The sequence below is a fragment of the Lactuca saligna genome, chromosome 3, assembly GCF_052625555.1.
Source record: "Lactuca saligna cultivar CGN05327 chromosome 3, ASM5262555v1, whole genome shotgun sequence".
NCBI lineage: Eukaryota > Viridiplantae > Streptophyta > Magnoliopsida > Asterales > Asteraceae > Lactuca > Lactuca saligna.
In genome coordinates this window covers 28,131,781-28,146,995 of record NC_136419.1, presented here as the reverse complement: position 1 = coordinate 28,146,995, position 15,215 = coordinate 28,131,781, and the positions used below count along the sequence as shown (strand labels likewise).

Sequence of the window (15,215 nt, the reverse complement as noted above, 5' to 3'; positions counted from 1 at the left end):
TCATTAGGGTTTGGAAAGATGTAACCCTAGCACTATAAAGAAACCCATCATGACCAAAATAGGTTACACCATCATTCTAAGAGTTTGATATTCATTTTGTGCTAAGTAACTTATTCTCTCAAGCCTCCTCTTGCATTTGCTGTTTGTGACACGTTAGAGGCATCACACTTGAGGTGCTAAATCTTTCAAAGGTCAAGAACTACACCCTACATCAAGAGGTATTCATCTAAACTAGTTTTTGTGTTATATACCCTCTATTGTATGCTAGTTAGGATGTATGATTTGGAAAATTGAAAATACATGTATAATTAGAGAAAACATAGATCAAAAGCATCTAGGGTTGCATGTGCACCATAGGAGTGTTATAGTACTCAAAACCCAACATGAAATACTTGATAGTCACTTACAACAAATGCCAAAACAAAGGTCACAATGTTAGGACATGTAGGGGGCAACGAGGGCCTAGTGAAGTTGGAAAGAGGAGTGGACAGAAGAAGGGGAAAGATATTGTAGTTTAGTTTGTAGCTTTAAGTATGCTTTTTTATTTTATTATATCTAAGTAAAGTTAGAAGATGTTTAATATGTTTGGTTATAGTATGTTTGTAGAAACAATTAATCTTGATAGGTATTTAAGGTATTGTATGTTTGTAAACATGATATTGCACTTACATGCATTATGGTTAATGGTATTTTGGTCTGCTATGTTTGAACTAGTACATTTTGAATTTTGGTAATGCCACTTTGGTAACTAGTTTTTTTTTGTTATGTTATTGCACATTAATAATCAACATTACACTTACATGCAACTAAATTAACAATTTTCTTCCTTGCTAATAATAGTTTATATTAAAACTAATCATCAAACTTACATTATATATAATAACTATTACATTTTCTTATCCCAATATTACATACAATCATAGGGAAAATTCTTCAAAAGCTATAACATAAATAGGACCAAAACATAGATTCCAAATCACAATTTCTAAATCACAGATTTCCCCCCAAAAGCTTCTTATTTTTTACTTGAAAAAGTAACACATCAATAAAAACAACCAACTCAGACAAAGTAACCATTTCGCCATCATCAATCTTGCTTCGAGATTGATTCTTCCACGCAACAACCCCAGAACCATAACAGTTGACCTATGTCACATGAGAGGGTCGAACCATCCAAAAAACTAGCATGTTGCTCCTAACCCTGAGCATGACCATAATTGACGACTTGGGTTCAAATCAGTCCACGATGTCACCAAAATTGTCGGCCTTCCACAATGGCATATCACCGTCGTCTTTTTTTGGAATAGAATGTGAGTGGGTAGGGAATAACAGAAGAAAGGAATGAGAAGTATAAGGATAAAAAGTTAGGGCTTACATTATATAGTATGATGCACAATAAGGCGAAAAGACAAAATTACCCCTGCACCAACAACACAAAAATGATAGGGTTGGGGTCAAGGACCAATCGCACAGTGAATTGAAACCATAAGGACCAGTAGCATGACATTTTTCTAGGAAGTCCTCATAGTGCGATTTTCTGTAAACCATAGGGACCAATTGTGAAATTTTGTCATTATTCAATAACTAAATATAAATAAAACCAAAAGAAAAAAATAACAGATGAAATCTCCAAAATTTGAAGTTCATAACTGTGGAAATGGAATATCCAACTAAGAAACCAAATGCAACAATTAAAATTAACACAATCTCATCCTCAATTACGTCTTCTCCTTGCTCGTGATTAGATAGAAGTAATATTACTCCAACAAGCATATAATTCTTGAAATATTGTTCCTTTGGAGTTCTTTTAGAACTTAGATTCAAATCTAGACGGAAATGAAGGAAAAAATCACCCAAAACGAAGGTTGTAAAAAACATTTGACGGTAGCTCGGCTGTAACGTCCGTAGATCCGGGTTAGTCAATTTAGAGATAATAAGGGTCGAAAACGACTTTTTGATAAAATATTATTTAGAATAAATAATCTTAACCAATCTTTATAATGTATATCAAGGGTTTCGTACATATAAAGAACGCCGAAATCCGAGTTATAACGAAGAAGTTAAGGAGCGTCGAAGTTTTACGGCAAAACCGGCACGGCACCAGTAGACATGAATAGTGAATTTTTGATAAAGGACTTTTTAGCCTTATCGATCCAAATAAAAGTTGTAGTATATGTTAAAACGAGAACATACAAAAAAAGAACGCCCAAATCTGACTTTGTATGAGGAAGTTATGAATTTTATAAGATTTGACATAACAGTGCACGACCCGAAACTCGAATTTTAGTTCGAGCGGTTTTTGGCCTACGTGACCTAAATGAGATACTTGTTAAAAAACATACATGATTATATATGCTGATTTAGGATAAAGAGTAAAATTAAATTAATTATGAGGAATATTGGGTAGTGTTTTCTTACGAGAACGAGTGAATTATACTCAGAGAATAAAACCTTAGTATATGTCATTGATCCGGGAGCATGGATTAGACATAGCCATTGTCCATAGTCCGAGAGTATGGATTAGGCATAATCATTCATCAGTAATACGAGAGTATGGATTAGTCATTCATCCTTAGTCCGAGAGTATGGATTAGATAAAGTCGTTCATTTATGAATCGGGAGTATGGATTAGGTAAAACGGCTAATCTTAGGTCCAAGAGTATGGATAGTCTCATTGTGAGGATCGACGGGATGGGATAAGAGTTGTTTATATATATGGTGAAATTGTATATTTTGTGAGTTTTAAACTATATATATATGGTATAACGTTGTGGGATTGAAATCCCTATGTACTCACCAGGTTTCCCAACCTGACCCACTCAGTTTATTTATATCACAGGTGTTGATATGAAGTCACATTACACTGAGAGAATAATGAGATATAAATCACTAGTGATAATGAATTTAAGTTCTGTTTATGCTTATGTTTCTGTATTGACGATGATATCCCAAATGTTTTAAAAAGAATAAAAATACTTTGTTCGTAAGTGCTTTGATAACGTATTTATCATGTTTTACTGGGAACAAATTCCGCAACATTTTTTATTAAAAGAGGTACTCTGATTTTTATAAAGCATAAACAAAATTGGTCTTTTCTGGCCGTGAAAATGGGGATGTCACATCGGGGGTGGACTGGGGTCAAGGGATTAATCGGGGACCATTAATTATTAAGAAAATAATAAATATAACATTACTCCTCGGAATATAACATTGATAAATATAACATTATATCAGTTAAAATATTATTATTAAATTAATAAATATAACATTATAACATGAAACCGTGATTATAAAAAACCCCTTTTGATACTTCAATGGGACACCTTGGGTTTGCAACATTTGACATGGTAGGAGAGTGAATTGTTTCTTTTATATACAACATTTTCCCAATTCTCATATGTGGTTTCATCCAGATTGTCTATAAGAAATTTAAGATCCAAATCAGTAATGATATATGATATTTTATAGAAACAAATGTGAATTAGTAAGACATACTAAAATTGAAAACAAAAGAAGTATTAGAATGATAACAATAATACATCTTGAAAGAGCCTATAATTATTGAAAAAAAAAAACATAGTTCTAGAGAACACAGAACAACCAAGCTGCAATTTCAATCTCAAAAACAATCTTCACATCACCATTTTATCTCAGATAGTCGTCAGCAAGACCATTGGAGTTATAATCTTCATCTCCAACAATCCAAGCATAAAGATTATTGTCTTTACCCCTTTTCCCATCATTCTAATCATTCCTCACATGTTTGTTTATCTCAAAATCCTTCACAAACATCATTGCATAACCAAATATACTCCATTATTTTCCAAATTTAACCATAACAAATCCATATTTCAAGGACCAAAAGACTTATCTATACATTGTTCAATTAATCTTCTGTACTACCAGGTAAGTAGCCTATGGTTTCATTCAAGTACCGATGATTCCACACAATCAACATATGAAACTCTCATCGGTGAAGCTAGGTTTTTGGATTCGCCTTTCAGGCTGACTTGTAAACCATATCCAAAGAATAAGATGGTGAAATTAAGCCTCGATTCAAGAAGAGACGGACGTATTCATGTTAAGTTGAATAGATTCATGTTAAGTTGTTAAAAGACTCACTCATTTAAGCTTAAACAAAATCAACTTAAGTCAATTCTCAACAATCAATAATCAATTTTAATCAAATTCTAAAGGCCTAAAAAAAACAAAACTTAACCCTCTTATTAATTAGTAAATAAAACAAGCAGTAGTGGAGAGTTGAGGCTAACCTTTGCACATAACGACAATGTGTCAGCAGGATTAGGAGGTTAGACGACGGTGTTGAAGGAAGAGAAGATGACATCATAGGAGGCGGTTGTTGTGGAAGCTTCGGATGGCAGCGATTGTTGTAAAAGAGCTTCAAGGACGACGGCTGGTGGACTGCAATGACGTGAATGAAAGAAGAAGATGGTGTCGGATGAAGAGAAAATGGTGCCGAAGTTCAGTTCATTCCTTCGTTCGTTTCTTGAGACTACAGAGAGAATTTAAAAAAAGAAAAGAGACGAATGTGATGGAATGTGACGGAACCCTGGCAAAGATTCTATCACGTTGACACTTTTATCATTATTTTTTTTTAAATTTTCGTTGACCTTAGTTGACCGATAAGGCCACCTAGACCCGATAATCTCCGTCTTTGACTGGTTTTGACCACATCCGATAATAGGGGCTGATTAGCTATAAACCTCGACGGTAGAGGAGCGCTAAGCGCCGATTAATCGGCTGCCTAGGCCGATATTTGGAACACGACCCAAAACGTCAGAGATAGCTACTGGATGAGACGTATCTAACAAGGGCCTCATGTGCAATTTTTATATTAGGTATAGGCAAAAATTACAGCTTAGAGAAATATAAACTCATGGTCATGACTTTCTAGTTTGTAAATTTCGAATGTTTGATGTCTTATGTCATAGTCATTCCCATAACACGATTAACTATTGATGTCTAGAATAACCAATTATATTAATTGAATAAACATACTAATATAAACACAACAATATTGATCAAAACAATCGTAGCAAGTATATTAATTAATAACTTAAACAATTGTTTAGTGTTTTAATAACTTTCTCATATTGGTTCCATTTTTCAAAATTTTTGTCTCAAAATTCCTACTTTGAGTAGTACTATGTTTTTCCTTTGGACGACTTTCGCTAGAAGTCAACCGTTCTCCTCGTAAATTTTGACGTGTTAACTTTTTATATGTGGTTGATTTTTTTAATATATAGTACAAATTAGATCTCCTACATGATCTGTTGGATTTTTATAAAGTTTATATTTTTGGAATCACGTTGAAGCGTACATTTTAAATGTGTTAACCTGCTTATAAGATGACACGACTTTTCGCGCACTTATTTCTGAGCCTATTAGTCGAATAATCGCTTATAGTAAGGACATAATCAAACATATTTATTAGTATATAGAAGTATTACATTGTTTTCCTATTACACTTGTTTGTCTACGTTGATTTCTAATCTACAATCGGTGACACTTTTGTCTCACTTGGTACAAACGGACTTGAAACGAATAAGTTATGGTTATTTGAAGTTGGGATGCAAAAGGGTGAAAACCCGTTACCACGGGGTGAGAGTTTCAATGAGGTGGCACGCAGGTTACCACGAGGCAGCCGTTGTGCATCCCAAGCCCATGAACCCTAATTTCCCTTTCACCACTTTGAGATTCCCCTCTCTTATCTCATCTATTTTTGGAGCGTTTTGGTGGTTTTGGAGTGATGCTTTCATGCGATATTGATCCTTGAAGATTGGTAATTGAAGATCTCAACTTTCATCTACATTCTAGACCTTTTTAAGTCATAAAGTTCCAAGCTTTATTGCATTTCATCTTTTGATATAGGCGTGTTTAGTGTTTTGGTCCATTTTAGTGAGTTTTAGTCCTAATTGAGGCTTGTTCCATATTAGAGAACTCTTGATCTTTTGAGTAATGTTTGGGTTCATATCCGGTCATTTGGTAGAGTAGAGAGTACATGCAAAAAGTCTCTTTACTCCATGCATGAATAAAAGTGTGTTTTGTACATCTTATGATCTAGGGTTTTAGATCTTTATTGTTTGGAGCTTCTTAATGGATAAAGTTGGAAACTTTATCCATTTAGACATTATAAGGAATTAGGTTTGAAGGTTGGATACTTTGATTTAATGGATTAGGTTGAGAAAGATGCATTGTTGATCCTTTTGAGACTTAAAGTTTAGATCTTAGTTGTTTGGACCATCCTAATAGATCAAGTTGGAAAATTGTATCCATTATGAAGCTATTAAGTATCAGATTTGATGTTATGAGCCTTGTTCTTTAGGGATTAAGCTATTAGTGAAGAAAAGGGTATTCTGCTAGAGAAGACGACATGGCCAAGGAAGACCCACGTTGTGGTGGTGTTCAGATTATCAATTGTTTTGTCTTGATGTGCCTAAGACATGGCTAAAAGGTCTCTACGTCATGGTGGGAGTCGACTTGGTTGATCGTTGATTTTTGTTAACCGTTGACTGTTGAATTTTTGACTAATTTGACTTTGGGTCAAAATTGAAGGAATTGTGTTATTAATTAAGGTTATATATTTTCTTGGTGCTAGTTAATCCATAGTGCAGGGATGAGCGTGTTGTTGTGTTTCCTTGGGTCTTTTGATTCAAGTGAGTTTCTTCACTATACTATGTGTTACAATATATATGTCCTTATATGTTAGGATATAAGAGTAGTGTTATGTTGGTTAGAGTACTAGGGGTTGGTGAACATCTAGTTGAATGCCCTAGGGGTTGTATGCAGTTATGTAGGATAACCTAAGCACTCTTGATATAAGCTTTCTTTCATTTTCCTTGTTTGGTTGTGGCTCTAGAGTGGGATCACCTATTCGATTGTCTATCTCACATCTAAATTCATATAGCTATGCATTCATTAGTGATCTTCGAGTACTGAAGTAGAGCATTGTATGAGGCTCGGTATGCCATAATGAGTTGTTAGACAGGTAGACTACTGTAGATAGTTGCATATGGTTATGTTCTTGTTTGACTGTTTATATGTCGACATATTAGATGGTAGGTTGAGGCGGTCCTACTTTGTATTGTAGGCCAAGATACCTTGGAGGGCCAGCGGTGTTTTGTAGGCCAGGTGCAGACCAACTGTATGCTGTAGGTATAGGAGGAGGACCAGTCATGGACCAGAGGTCCAAGTGTACTGTAGGCTTCACGAGGTGGTCTAGTCAGACTGAAGGCTCGTGTGTGCATGCATTGTATGTATATCGTGGTGTGTTGTATTTTGGGGGAACTCACTAAGCTCTAGTTTATAGTTGTGGATTAAATGTTTTTTAGGTACCCATGTTGATCGTGGGAAGACGAAGGCGTGAGTGTACACACTCATCAGCAGCATTAAAGATTCCGCATTATTATATTACTCTGATTTTCAAACAATTGTATTAACGATTTTCTTAAATTGGGTTTATGGAAATTGTGTTTTATTTCAATTAAAAATAAAAAAAAATTGTGAAATGGGACATTGCAATTGACTGATATTGTTGAGGAATCCCCAATGTAGTAGGGTCTACTCGTTGCTTATAGTGATCCATCATGTTAGATCTTAAAGGTCATTGCTATAGGATCAGTATGTGAAAATCGACGAGATAGGTACCAAATGTAATTTTTTTTTTTTACAAATATCCTTATATTGTTTGATAAAAATTGGTTTTGTAGAATTATTATCATTAAAACATTATGAGATTGAAAACCCTATGTATTTCACTATTTTTTTTTCCCAAATCCGGCCCACTCAAACTTTATGCATCACATGTAGCAGAAATAAATAGCTTGTTTTGAATTTAACATCTTGGTGAATGGGGAGTGTTAGAGCTTGTTAATGCTCTAAGTACCAACTTAGATAAAGTTAAAGTTAATGCCATTTCACAATTGAATTGCAATACATACATAGTCAAACATAGCATTGGAACCTTTACATTTCTGAATTGTCTTTCACCTTGTTATTCCTTCAGTTGTTTCTTTAATATCTTGCAAATATACCCCCCCTTTTGGGTGACTAATTTGTACCTTGCGTAAAGAAGTATAAACATTAGTCCTCTGTCTTTGAGGATCAACTTTGTTTGCCTTGTACTACTTTTTAGTGCACAATAACAATTTTTTTTTTGGAGTATATTGCACCCTTTTATATTTGTTGGGTTTATTGCCCTAACATCCATCATAAGAAATAAAAAACTAAAAGATTTAGAAAGTTGAAGCACAAAAACATCGATATAAACTTGTAAAGAAGTATAAACATTAGTCCTCTATCTTTGAGGATCAACTTTGCTTGTCTTGTACTACTTTTTAGTGCACAATAGAAATTTTTTTTGGAGTATATTGCACCCATTTATATTTGTTGGGTTTAATACCCTAACATCCATCCTAAGAAATAAAAAACTAAAAGATTTAAAAGTTGAAGCACAAAAACATCGATATAAACTTGTAAAGGATCATCTTGGGAACATTTGTTTTGAAAAAAAAAACTTTAAATATCAAAATAAAGGTTTGTTGATGGGAAGTCATTGATTTAGGGTGTGTTAAATATTCAAAACCAAATAATGAATTGACAATGTTTTGCCTTTATGTTAAGCTTCAAACCCCCCCCCCCCTCCCCTCCCCTCCCTCTTTCTTTCTCTTCCCCAAGAGAATTTGATGATCGATGTCTTAACATAAACACTAATATGTCATTTGTCATATAAAGACTAAGATGACCTTTTCATGCAAAAACATTTTTTTTTTTTCATTTTGATTCCTCATTCGAAAATGATACATGGACCTTACATATACATACAAGTTTGCAATTACAATTACATCCAACTAATTAGTATAAGAACATTGCATGTTTAGTCTTAAACAACACTAAAAATGATGGAAGTCACGCAAAAAAATATCAAAACCCTAACCAGAAGCACCAAGTTATAGTTGTTTGCTTTAATTGGTTTTTGAACATTTGGGTCAATAGGATGTTACTCCGTTATCTCATTCAGCTGTTTATGCATTTCAAAAAGTTTTCCTTGTACCAACTATTAGGTATTCATCAAATCAATGAAAATACCACAATCTTAATCTTTGTTTGGAGGACCCGAGCAACCACATTAACACTATTATTAATCTACGAAACTAACAACCTAGTTTGAATATAACAATAACATCTACGAAAGAGATGATTTCTTTGTTCGTGTATGAACATTTGAGGGCTTGAATTACTTAATTGAGAATGCATCACCATTCCTCTAGGCTCACACCAAAGCTTCACCTAGTCCTTCAAGTAAAAATGTCTTTCAAGAGAACATATACTTTGAAGTCCATATAATATAATATACAGTAGAATCCAAAACGGCTAAGTGTCCAAAATATGGAGTTTTGGACGTATTCCATTTTAAAAAATATGTTAAAAACATGTTAGATATAAATAGATGACATTACTATTTTTTTTCGTTATCTCTAAAAGTAAATATCATACCATAAAATAATTGGAAGATAATAAACATGGTTGGAATTGAGAATTATAGTTGTTTGGGCTTTGGGCGTTTTAGGGTTTGAAAAAATTGGGCTTCACAACTGAACTTGTTTTATAATCTGATTCGCTAACGGTAACGGCTAAACCACCAAGTTAGGGCTTCAACACGGTTCAACCCTGTGCTGAATCCCTCCTTCTCCTCCGGACACTTCGGTCACTCTGTTCCGCGCTCGCACTTTCGTCTTCTATAACACCACAATCAAAAGGTACGCCTTCTCCGGTCAAACGTTTTCTTCTGTTATCTAAGGACCCAAATTTCCGTGGTTTCTTTTCATTTATATGTTGGTCGATGAGGTGTTATATCTCCTCTGTTGATGATGGATGACGTAGTTAGCAAAAAAAAAAGTAAGTTAATATTGGTGAAAATTTTAAGAATTTGTGTATAAGATTACATACTTATAGAGAAAATTCGTAAATCGACCAATGTATATGTGGTTTTAAAGCTCTATAACCAAATTTAAAAGAAGAAGACAGAAGAATAATTGACATGCACGAAATATTAGTTTCAGATTACATGCAAGGGTCTAGCAGACATTGGTAGAATTTGGAAAGTATTGCTATATGTGAACTACGAAACTGTTGTATTTGAGAAAATTAGGCGATTAAGGCATATGTGACATTGGAAAAGCAAAGTGAATGAAGGGTTCTTGATAGTGTATCCTGATTATTAGGCAAACATCCGTAAATTGTGATTGATTAATCTGGTTGTTATGGAAAAAGTCGTAATTTATATTTGATATTTCAGTTTTTTAGTACCCACGCATAGAAAATAAAACGACGTTTTCGACAACAACAATTTTAACAGATCAATAGAGGTCAAAATTATAAGCCATGCAAAAAAAAAATCAATAATAACTTATATAAAACAATATTAATCTACCAACTATCTTTCAGCATCTTTTTGGCATCATGAACACCACAACATTTGGATCAAATCTAGAGACATCCAAGTACGCAATCAAGCCCTCTTGTCATCAATCATCATACACCTCTCCCTTTTCTGCAACAACACACAAGCTTTCTTACTTGTCTAAGAAACCTACAAACTTATCATTCAGAAGACATACAAAAAATGGAGTTTCATGTGTGGTTAAAAGCAATCATGAAGAGGGCCTTACATATAAAGAAGCTGGTGTTGACATAGATGCTGGTTCAGAGCTTGTACGCAGGATTGCCAAAATGGCCCCTGGAATTGGAGGCTTTGGTGGCCTTTTTCCACTTGGTATTTTTTATTTATTTATTGCTATTAAAAATTAAATACACACTTTTCTCATATTATTATTTTTTGTTTTTAGGGGATTCGTATCTTGTAGCTGGTACAGATGGTGTAGGAACCAAACTTAAGCTGGCATTCGAGACTGGAATCCATGATTCCATTGGAATTGATTTGGTGGCAATGAGTGTGAATGACATCATCACATCTGGAGCAAAGCCTTTATTCTTCCTTGATTACTATGCAACAAGTCGCCTTGATGTTGATCTTGCTGAAAAGGTTATAAAAGGAATTGTTGATGGTTGCCAACAATCTGACTGTGCTCTTTTGGGTGGAGAGGTAGTACAATAATAGCAACGTACTTTTCTTTAGGTTTGACTTTGTTGTTGACTTTTTTTTTCTGTCTTTCAGACTGCAGAAATGCCAGATTTTTATGCAGAAGGAGAATATGATCTTAGTGGTTTTGCAGTTGGAATTGTGAAAAAGGAGTCGGTTATAAATGGGAAGAATATTGAAGTTGGAGATGTGCTTATTGGCCTCCCATCTAGTGGGGTCCACTCAAATGGGTTCTCACTTGTTCGAAGGTGGTTTGAGAATTCAAACTTTCTTTATATAAGACCAAATTACATTTTTGGTTCCCGAGTTTGTTCAGAAATTACTGTTTTGGTCCCAAATAGTTTACTATTGCAATTTCGGTGCCTATTTCAATTGTTGTAATGATTTTGGTCCCTATAGACAGCAAAATTGCAAACGGAAACTATTGAAGATACAGTTTTTGAACAAACTCAAAGACCAATATTGTTGCAACAATTGAAAATAGGCACCAAAATTGTAAGAAAAAAACTATATGGGACCAAAACTGCAGTTTTTGAACAAACTTTGGTTCCAAAAATGTAATTTACTCTTTATATAATATAGAGAAAATTACATTTTTGGTCCTTGAATATAGTTTACTTTTTCAGTTTTGGTCCCTAAGAGTTGTCTTGCACTTTTGGTCCTTGAGGTTTTTGTAACATTTTTTATCCCTATTCCAAGTAAAAGGACTATATATTTTTGGGACCAAAATTGCCAAATTCAGCTATAATCAGTGACCAAAAATAGTCATTTTAATTGGAACAAGGACCAAAGACGTTACAAGAATGTCAAATAAGGACCAAATTTGGCAAAGAAAACTTTGGGACCAATATTGTATAAATCAGCTATACTCAGGGACCAAAAATGTAATTTAGTCTATAATGTGACATATACATTTCGTTGTTTATATATTTTGTTTGTTATAGGGTGCTAGCGAGAAGTGGGCTTTCTTTGAAAGACAAACTCCCGGGTGAAGAATCAGTCACATTAGCGGAAGCCTTAATGGCACCAACTGTAATATATGTAAAACAAGTGCTTGATATCATAAGCAAAGAGGGCAGTAAGGGCATAAAAGGAATTGCACACATAACAGGTGGCGGCTTCACAGATAACATCCCTCGTGTTTTCCCAAAAGGGCTTGGTGCTCTTGTTTATAACAACTCTTGGCCGGTCCCCCCTGTTTTTAAATGGATCCAAAAGGTATTTTAAGTTCTTTTAATATTAAAAAAAGTTGCTTATTTTGATGTTTCCGGTTTTGCCCTTTTCCAGGCTGGAGGGATTGAAGATGGTGAAATGAAGAGGACTTTTAATATGGGAATTGGGATGGTTTTGGTTGTTAGCAAAGAGGCTGCTGAAAGGGTACTTAAGGAAGGTGGGATGGTGTATCGTATTGGTGAAGTTATAAGCGGTGATGGTGTCAGTTATCAGTAATTTTGATGACTTGCTTCTTGTGACCCGTTGTTACTTTGAGGTATGAATTTTACTAACATAAATTTGTGGGTTTTGATCCATTGCTGTTTTAGTGTTGTACTTTGTCATTTTGGAGATGTAAAATAAATGTTTTTTGGGGAATTTTGCCACTTAAGAGAGTCGTTCTTGTGTGTGTATTGGAGCTGTTTTAATTTGAGCCTTTGTGTTATCATATAAGAGTTCAAAAAAAGATTCCAATTTTTTATTATTGTTTTTTATGAATAGTTATTAACCTTGTAATTATCATATGATGATGTTTTCAAGACTTTTGAAAACAGAATAACGGTATTTGATAATAAGATTAAATACTTGGCATCCTACAAGGACACAAGTATACAAACAAATGCAACACCAGATTTGTAGAAATATTATACAAAAGACGTGCGATAATATATATAGTACTTATAACGGAAATGCATGTCAATATGCAATGAAACAACGATGTCGGTGTACCATATTTTTGCAAACATTAATCATTCAAAATAAATATTAATATTGATTATTGACAAATAAAATTATGGGTTTGCTTTGCTGTGCTTTGTCAATCATCTAAAATTTAAAATAATGACACCAACAATTATGATCATAATTATATCTATTAAGCATATTTACAAGACCATTTCTTAACCAATTGACACATCAGTTTGTAAGTTTAGGTTATCAAAAAAATTCTTAAAAGTGAAAAACTCATTTCGGTTGAAGGAATTCATATAATTGTTGTTTATTTTATTAAAATTTAAGGCATCGCTTAACTTTAGAAACTTGTTTCTAATCTAAGTATTATTTAATATTTAGGACATCGTTAGTTAATTGGTTCACCAAAATTTCAAACCGAAAACACTAGTTACTAGTTTGATTAAATATATTTTTGATTAATCTATTAAAATTCAACACATACATACATGTGGTCTTATAAATAATGATTATTATTAGTTTTCCAAGAAAGTAGTAATCGACTAATCGTAAGAATCATCAGGCGTCTAGAAATATAACCATGCAACGCAGCCTACCCTTGTAGAAAAAATAACACACCCACGCACCTACGCCTGTATATACTTCAATTAATTTATTAATACCATGTTCGAACCTTCTTCCCCAATTTTGAATTGAACAAGTCTCTTCTATCACCTTAAAACCCTAACTAATCCCCAAATTCCCCCCAAATGTTCTTTACCAAATCTTCTTTGATTCCTTGTTCAACATGCCGTCTGTATCTGTAAAATTCTACAGTGTTCTTCATAAATTCATCTTGAAACGCCAATTGCAAACCCTCACTGAAACCCACACCAAAATCTTCAATCAATTCGGTGTCGTCTCTCGCCCCGATGAATCCGTCGCTCCGGCCAACCCTAGCTTCTCTGAAGACGGTGTAGCTACCAAAGATATCCATATCGATCCATTGACATCTCTAACCCTCCGGATCTTTCTCCCTGATTCAGTACTTGCCAAATCCAGGGGTTTAAAACAAAGTGATGGGGTTTACGGTGGCTACTCGCCAGCTCTAGGCGATAATTTACGTAAATTGCCCGTGGTTTTGCAGTTTCACGGAGGTGGATTTGTGACCGGAAGCAGTGTTTCGTTGGCGAATGATCTGTTTTGTCGGAGGATCGCCAAGGCGTGTGATGCGATTGTGGTGGCGGTAGGGTATAGGCTTGCACCGGAGAGTAAGTATCCCGCGGCGTTTGAGGATGGCGTTGAGGCGTTGAGTTGGTTAGCTAAGCAGGCGAATTTGGCCGAGTGTAGGATCTCAGGTCGCGTTAACCTCAGGAGGAGACAGATCGTTGATGGTTTTGGTTCTTCCATGATCGAGCCTTGGATTGCTGCTCATGCCGATCTTTCCAGGTAACAAAGCTTCAAGAATTGAATTCAAGTCCTTAATTATCTCTTAGAATCTATTCCGATTTGGGCACAATCCTAACTGTTCCATGGTTAAATACACTTATTACGATCTGTTAACTTGTATACCACTCCACACGAATCTTTCTATCACACAGATCCTCAATGAAAGGCAAAAACAATGTATTGATTTCTTCTTGGTTTTATTGCCATTAACAGGTGTGTCCTCCTAGGTGTAAGCTCTGGTTCAAACATCGCAAATTATGTCACACAAAAAGCAGTAGAAGCTGGGAACCTATTAGACCCTGTAAGAGTGGTGGCACAAGTTCTTATGTACCCTTTTGTAATCGGAAACACTCCAACAAAATCCGAAATCAAGCTAGCTAACTCTTACCTCTATGACAGAACCATGGCCATGTTAGCCTGGAAGCTTTTCTTACCTGATGATCAATTCAATCTTGATCATCCAGCTGCCAACCCTCTGATGACAGCTAAAAGAATACCATTAAAACACATGCCTCCTACACTCACAATAGTAGCTGAACATGATTGGATGCGTGATCGTGCCATTGCATACTCACAGGAGCTTCGCCAGGTTAATGTAGATGCCCCTGTTTATGATTACAAAGATGCTGTTCATGAATTTGCAACCTTTGAGATGTTTTTGAAGACACCTAAAGCTCAAGCATGTGCAGAAGATATTGCCATATGGGTAAAGAAGTATATATCACTCAGAGGGCTTGAGTTTTCGTACTAAAAAGGGTGAAAA

General features: G+C 34.8%; 2 protein-coding genes across 2 annotated transcripts; both read left to right on the top strand.

Annotated features, from left to right (window-relative positions):
• The first annotated feature begins 9,660 nt into the window (after positions 1 to 9,660).
• On the top strand, positions 9,661 to 12,818 carry PUR5 (phosphoribosylformylglycinamidine cyclo-ligase, chloroplast / phosphoribosyl-aminoimidazole synthetase / AIR synthase (PUR5)). The gene is made up of 6 exons (XM_078983468.1): positions 9,661 to 9,779; positions 10,468 to 10,795; positions 10,869 to 11,125; positions 11,198 to 11,370; positions 12,067 to 12,340; positions 12,410 to 12,818. The coding sequence occupies exons 2-6, from the start codon at positions 10,483 to 10,485 to the stop codon at positions 12,569 to 12,571; spliced, it is 1,179 nt and encodes a 392-aa protein (XP_078839594.1). The 5' UTR covers positions 9,661 to 9,779; positions 10,468 to 10,482; the 3' UTR covers positions 12,572 to 12,818.
• An 856-nt stretch (positions 12,819 to 13,674) lies between these two features.
• On the top strand, positions 13,675 to 15,215 carry LOC145034908 (putative carboxylesterase 16). The gene is made up of 2 exons (XM_078983467.1): positions 13,675 to 14,452; positions 14,666 to 15,215. Exons 1-2 carry the CDS (start codon positions 13,812 to 13,814, stop codon positions 15,201 to 15,203), a joined length of 1,179 nt encoding a protein of 392 aa, XP_078839593.1. The 5' UTR covers positions 13,675 to 13,811; the 3' UTR covers positions 15,204 to 15,215.

What these genes read in the sequence shown, in the direction of transcription:
- PUR5 (XM_078983468.1), top strand. Translation starts at nt 10,483, where the DNA reads ATGAACACCACAACATTTGGATCAAATCTAGAGACATCCAAGTACGCA. An exon ending in GTGCTCTTTTGGGTGGAGAG is followed by an intron (nt 11,126 to 11,197) that starts GTAGTACAATAA and finishes TCTGTCTTTCAG; the next exon opens with ACTGCAGAAATGCCAGATTT. An exon ending in GGGTTCTCACTTGTTCGAAG is followed by an intron (nt 11,371 to 12,066) that starts GTGGTTTGAGAA and finishes TGTTTGTTATAG; the next exon opens with GGTGCTAGCGAGAAGTGGGC.
- LOC145034908 (XM_078983467.1), top strand. Translation starts at nt 13,812, where the DNA reads ATGCCGTCTGTATCTGTAAAATTCTACAGTGTTCTTCATAAATTCATC. An exon ending in GCTCATGCCGATCTTTCCAG is followed by an intron (nt 14,453 to 14,665) that starts GTAACAAAGCTT and finishes TGCCATTAACAG; the next exon opens with GTGTGTCCTCCTAGGTGTAA.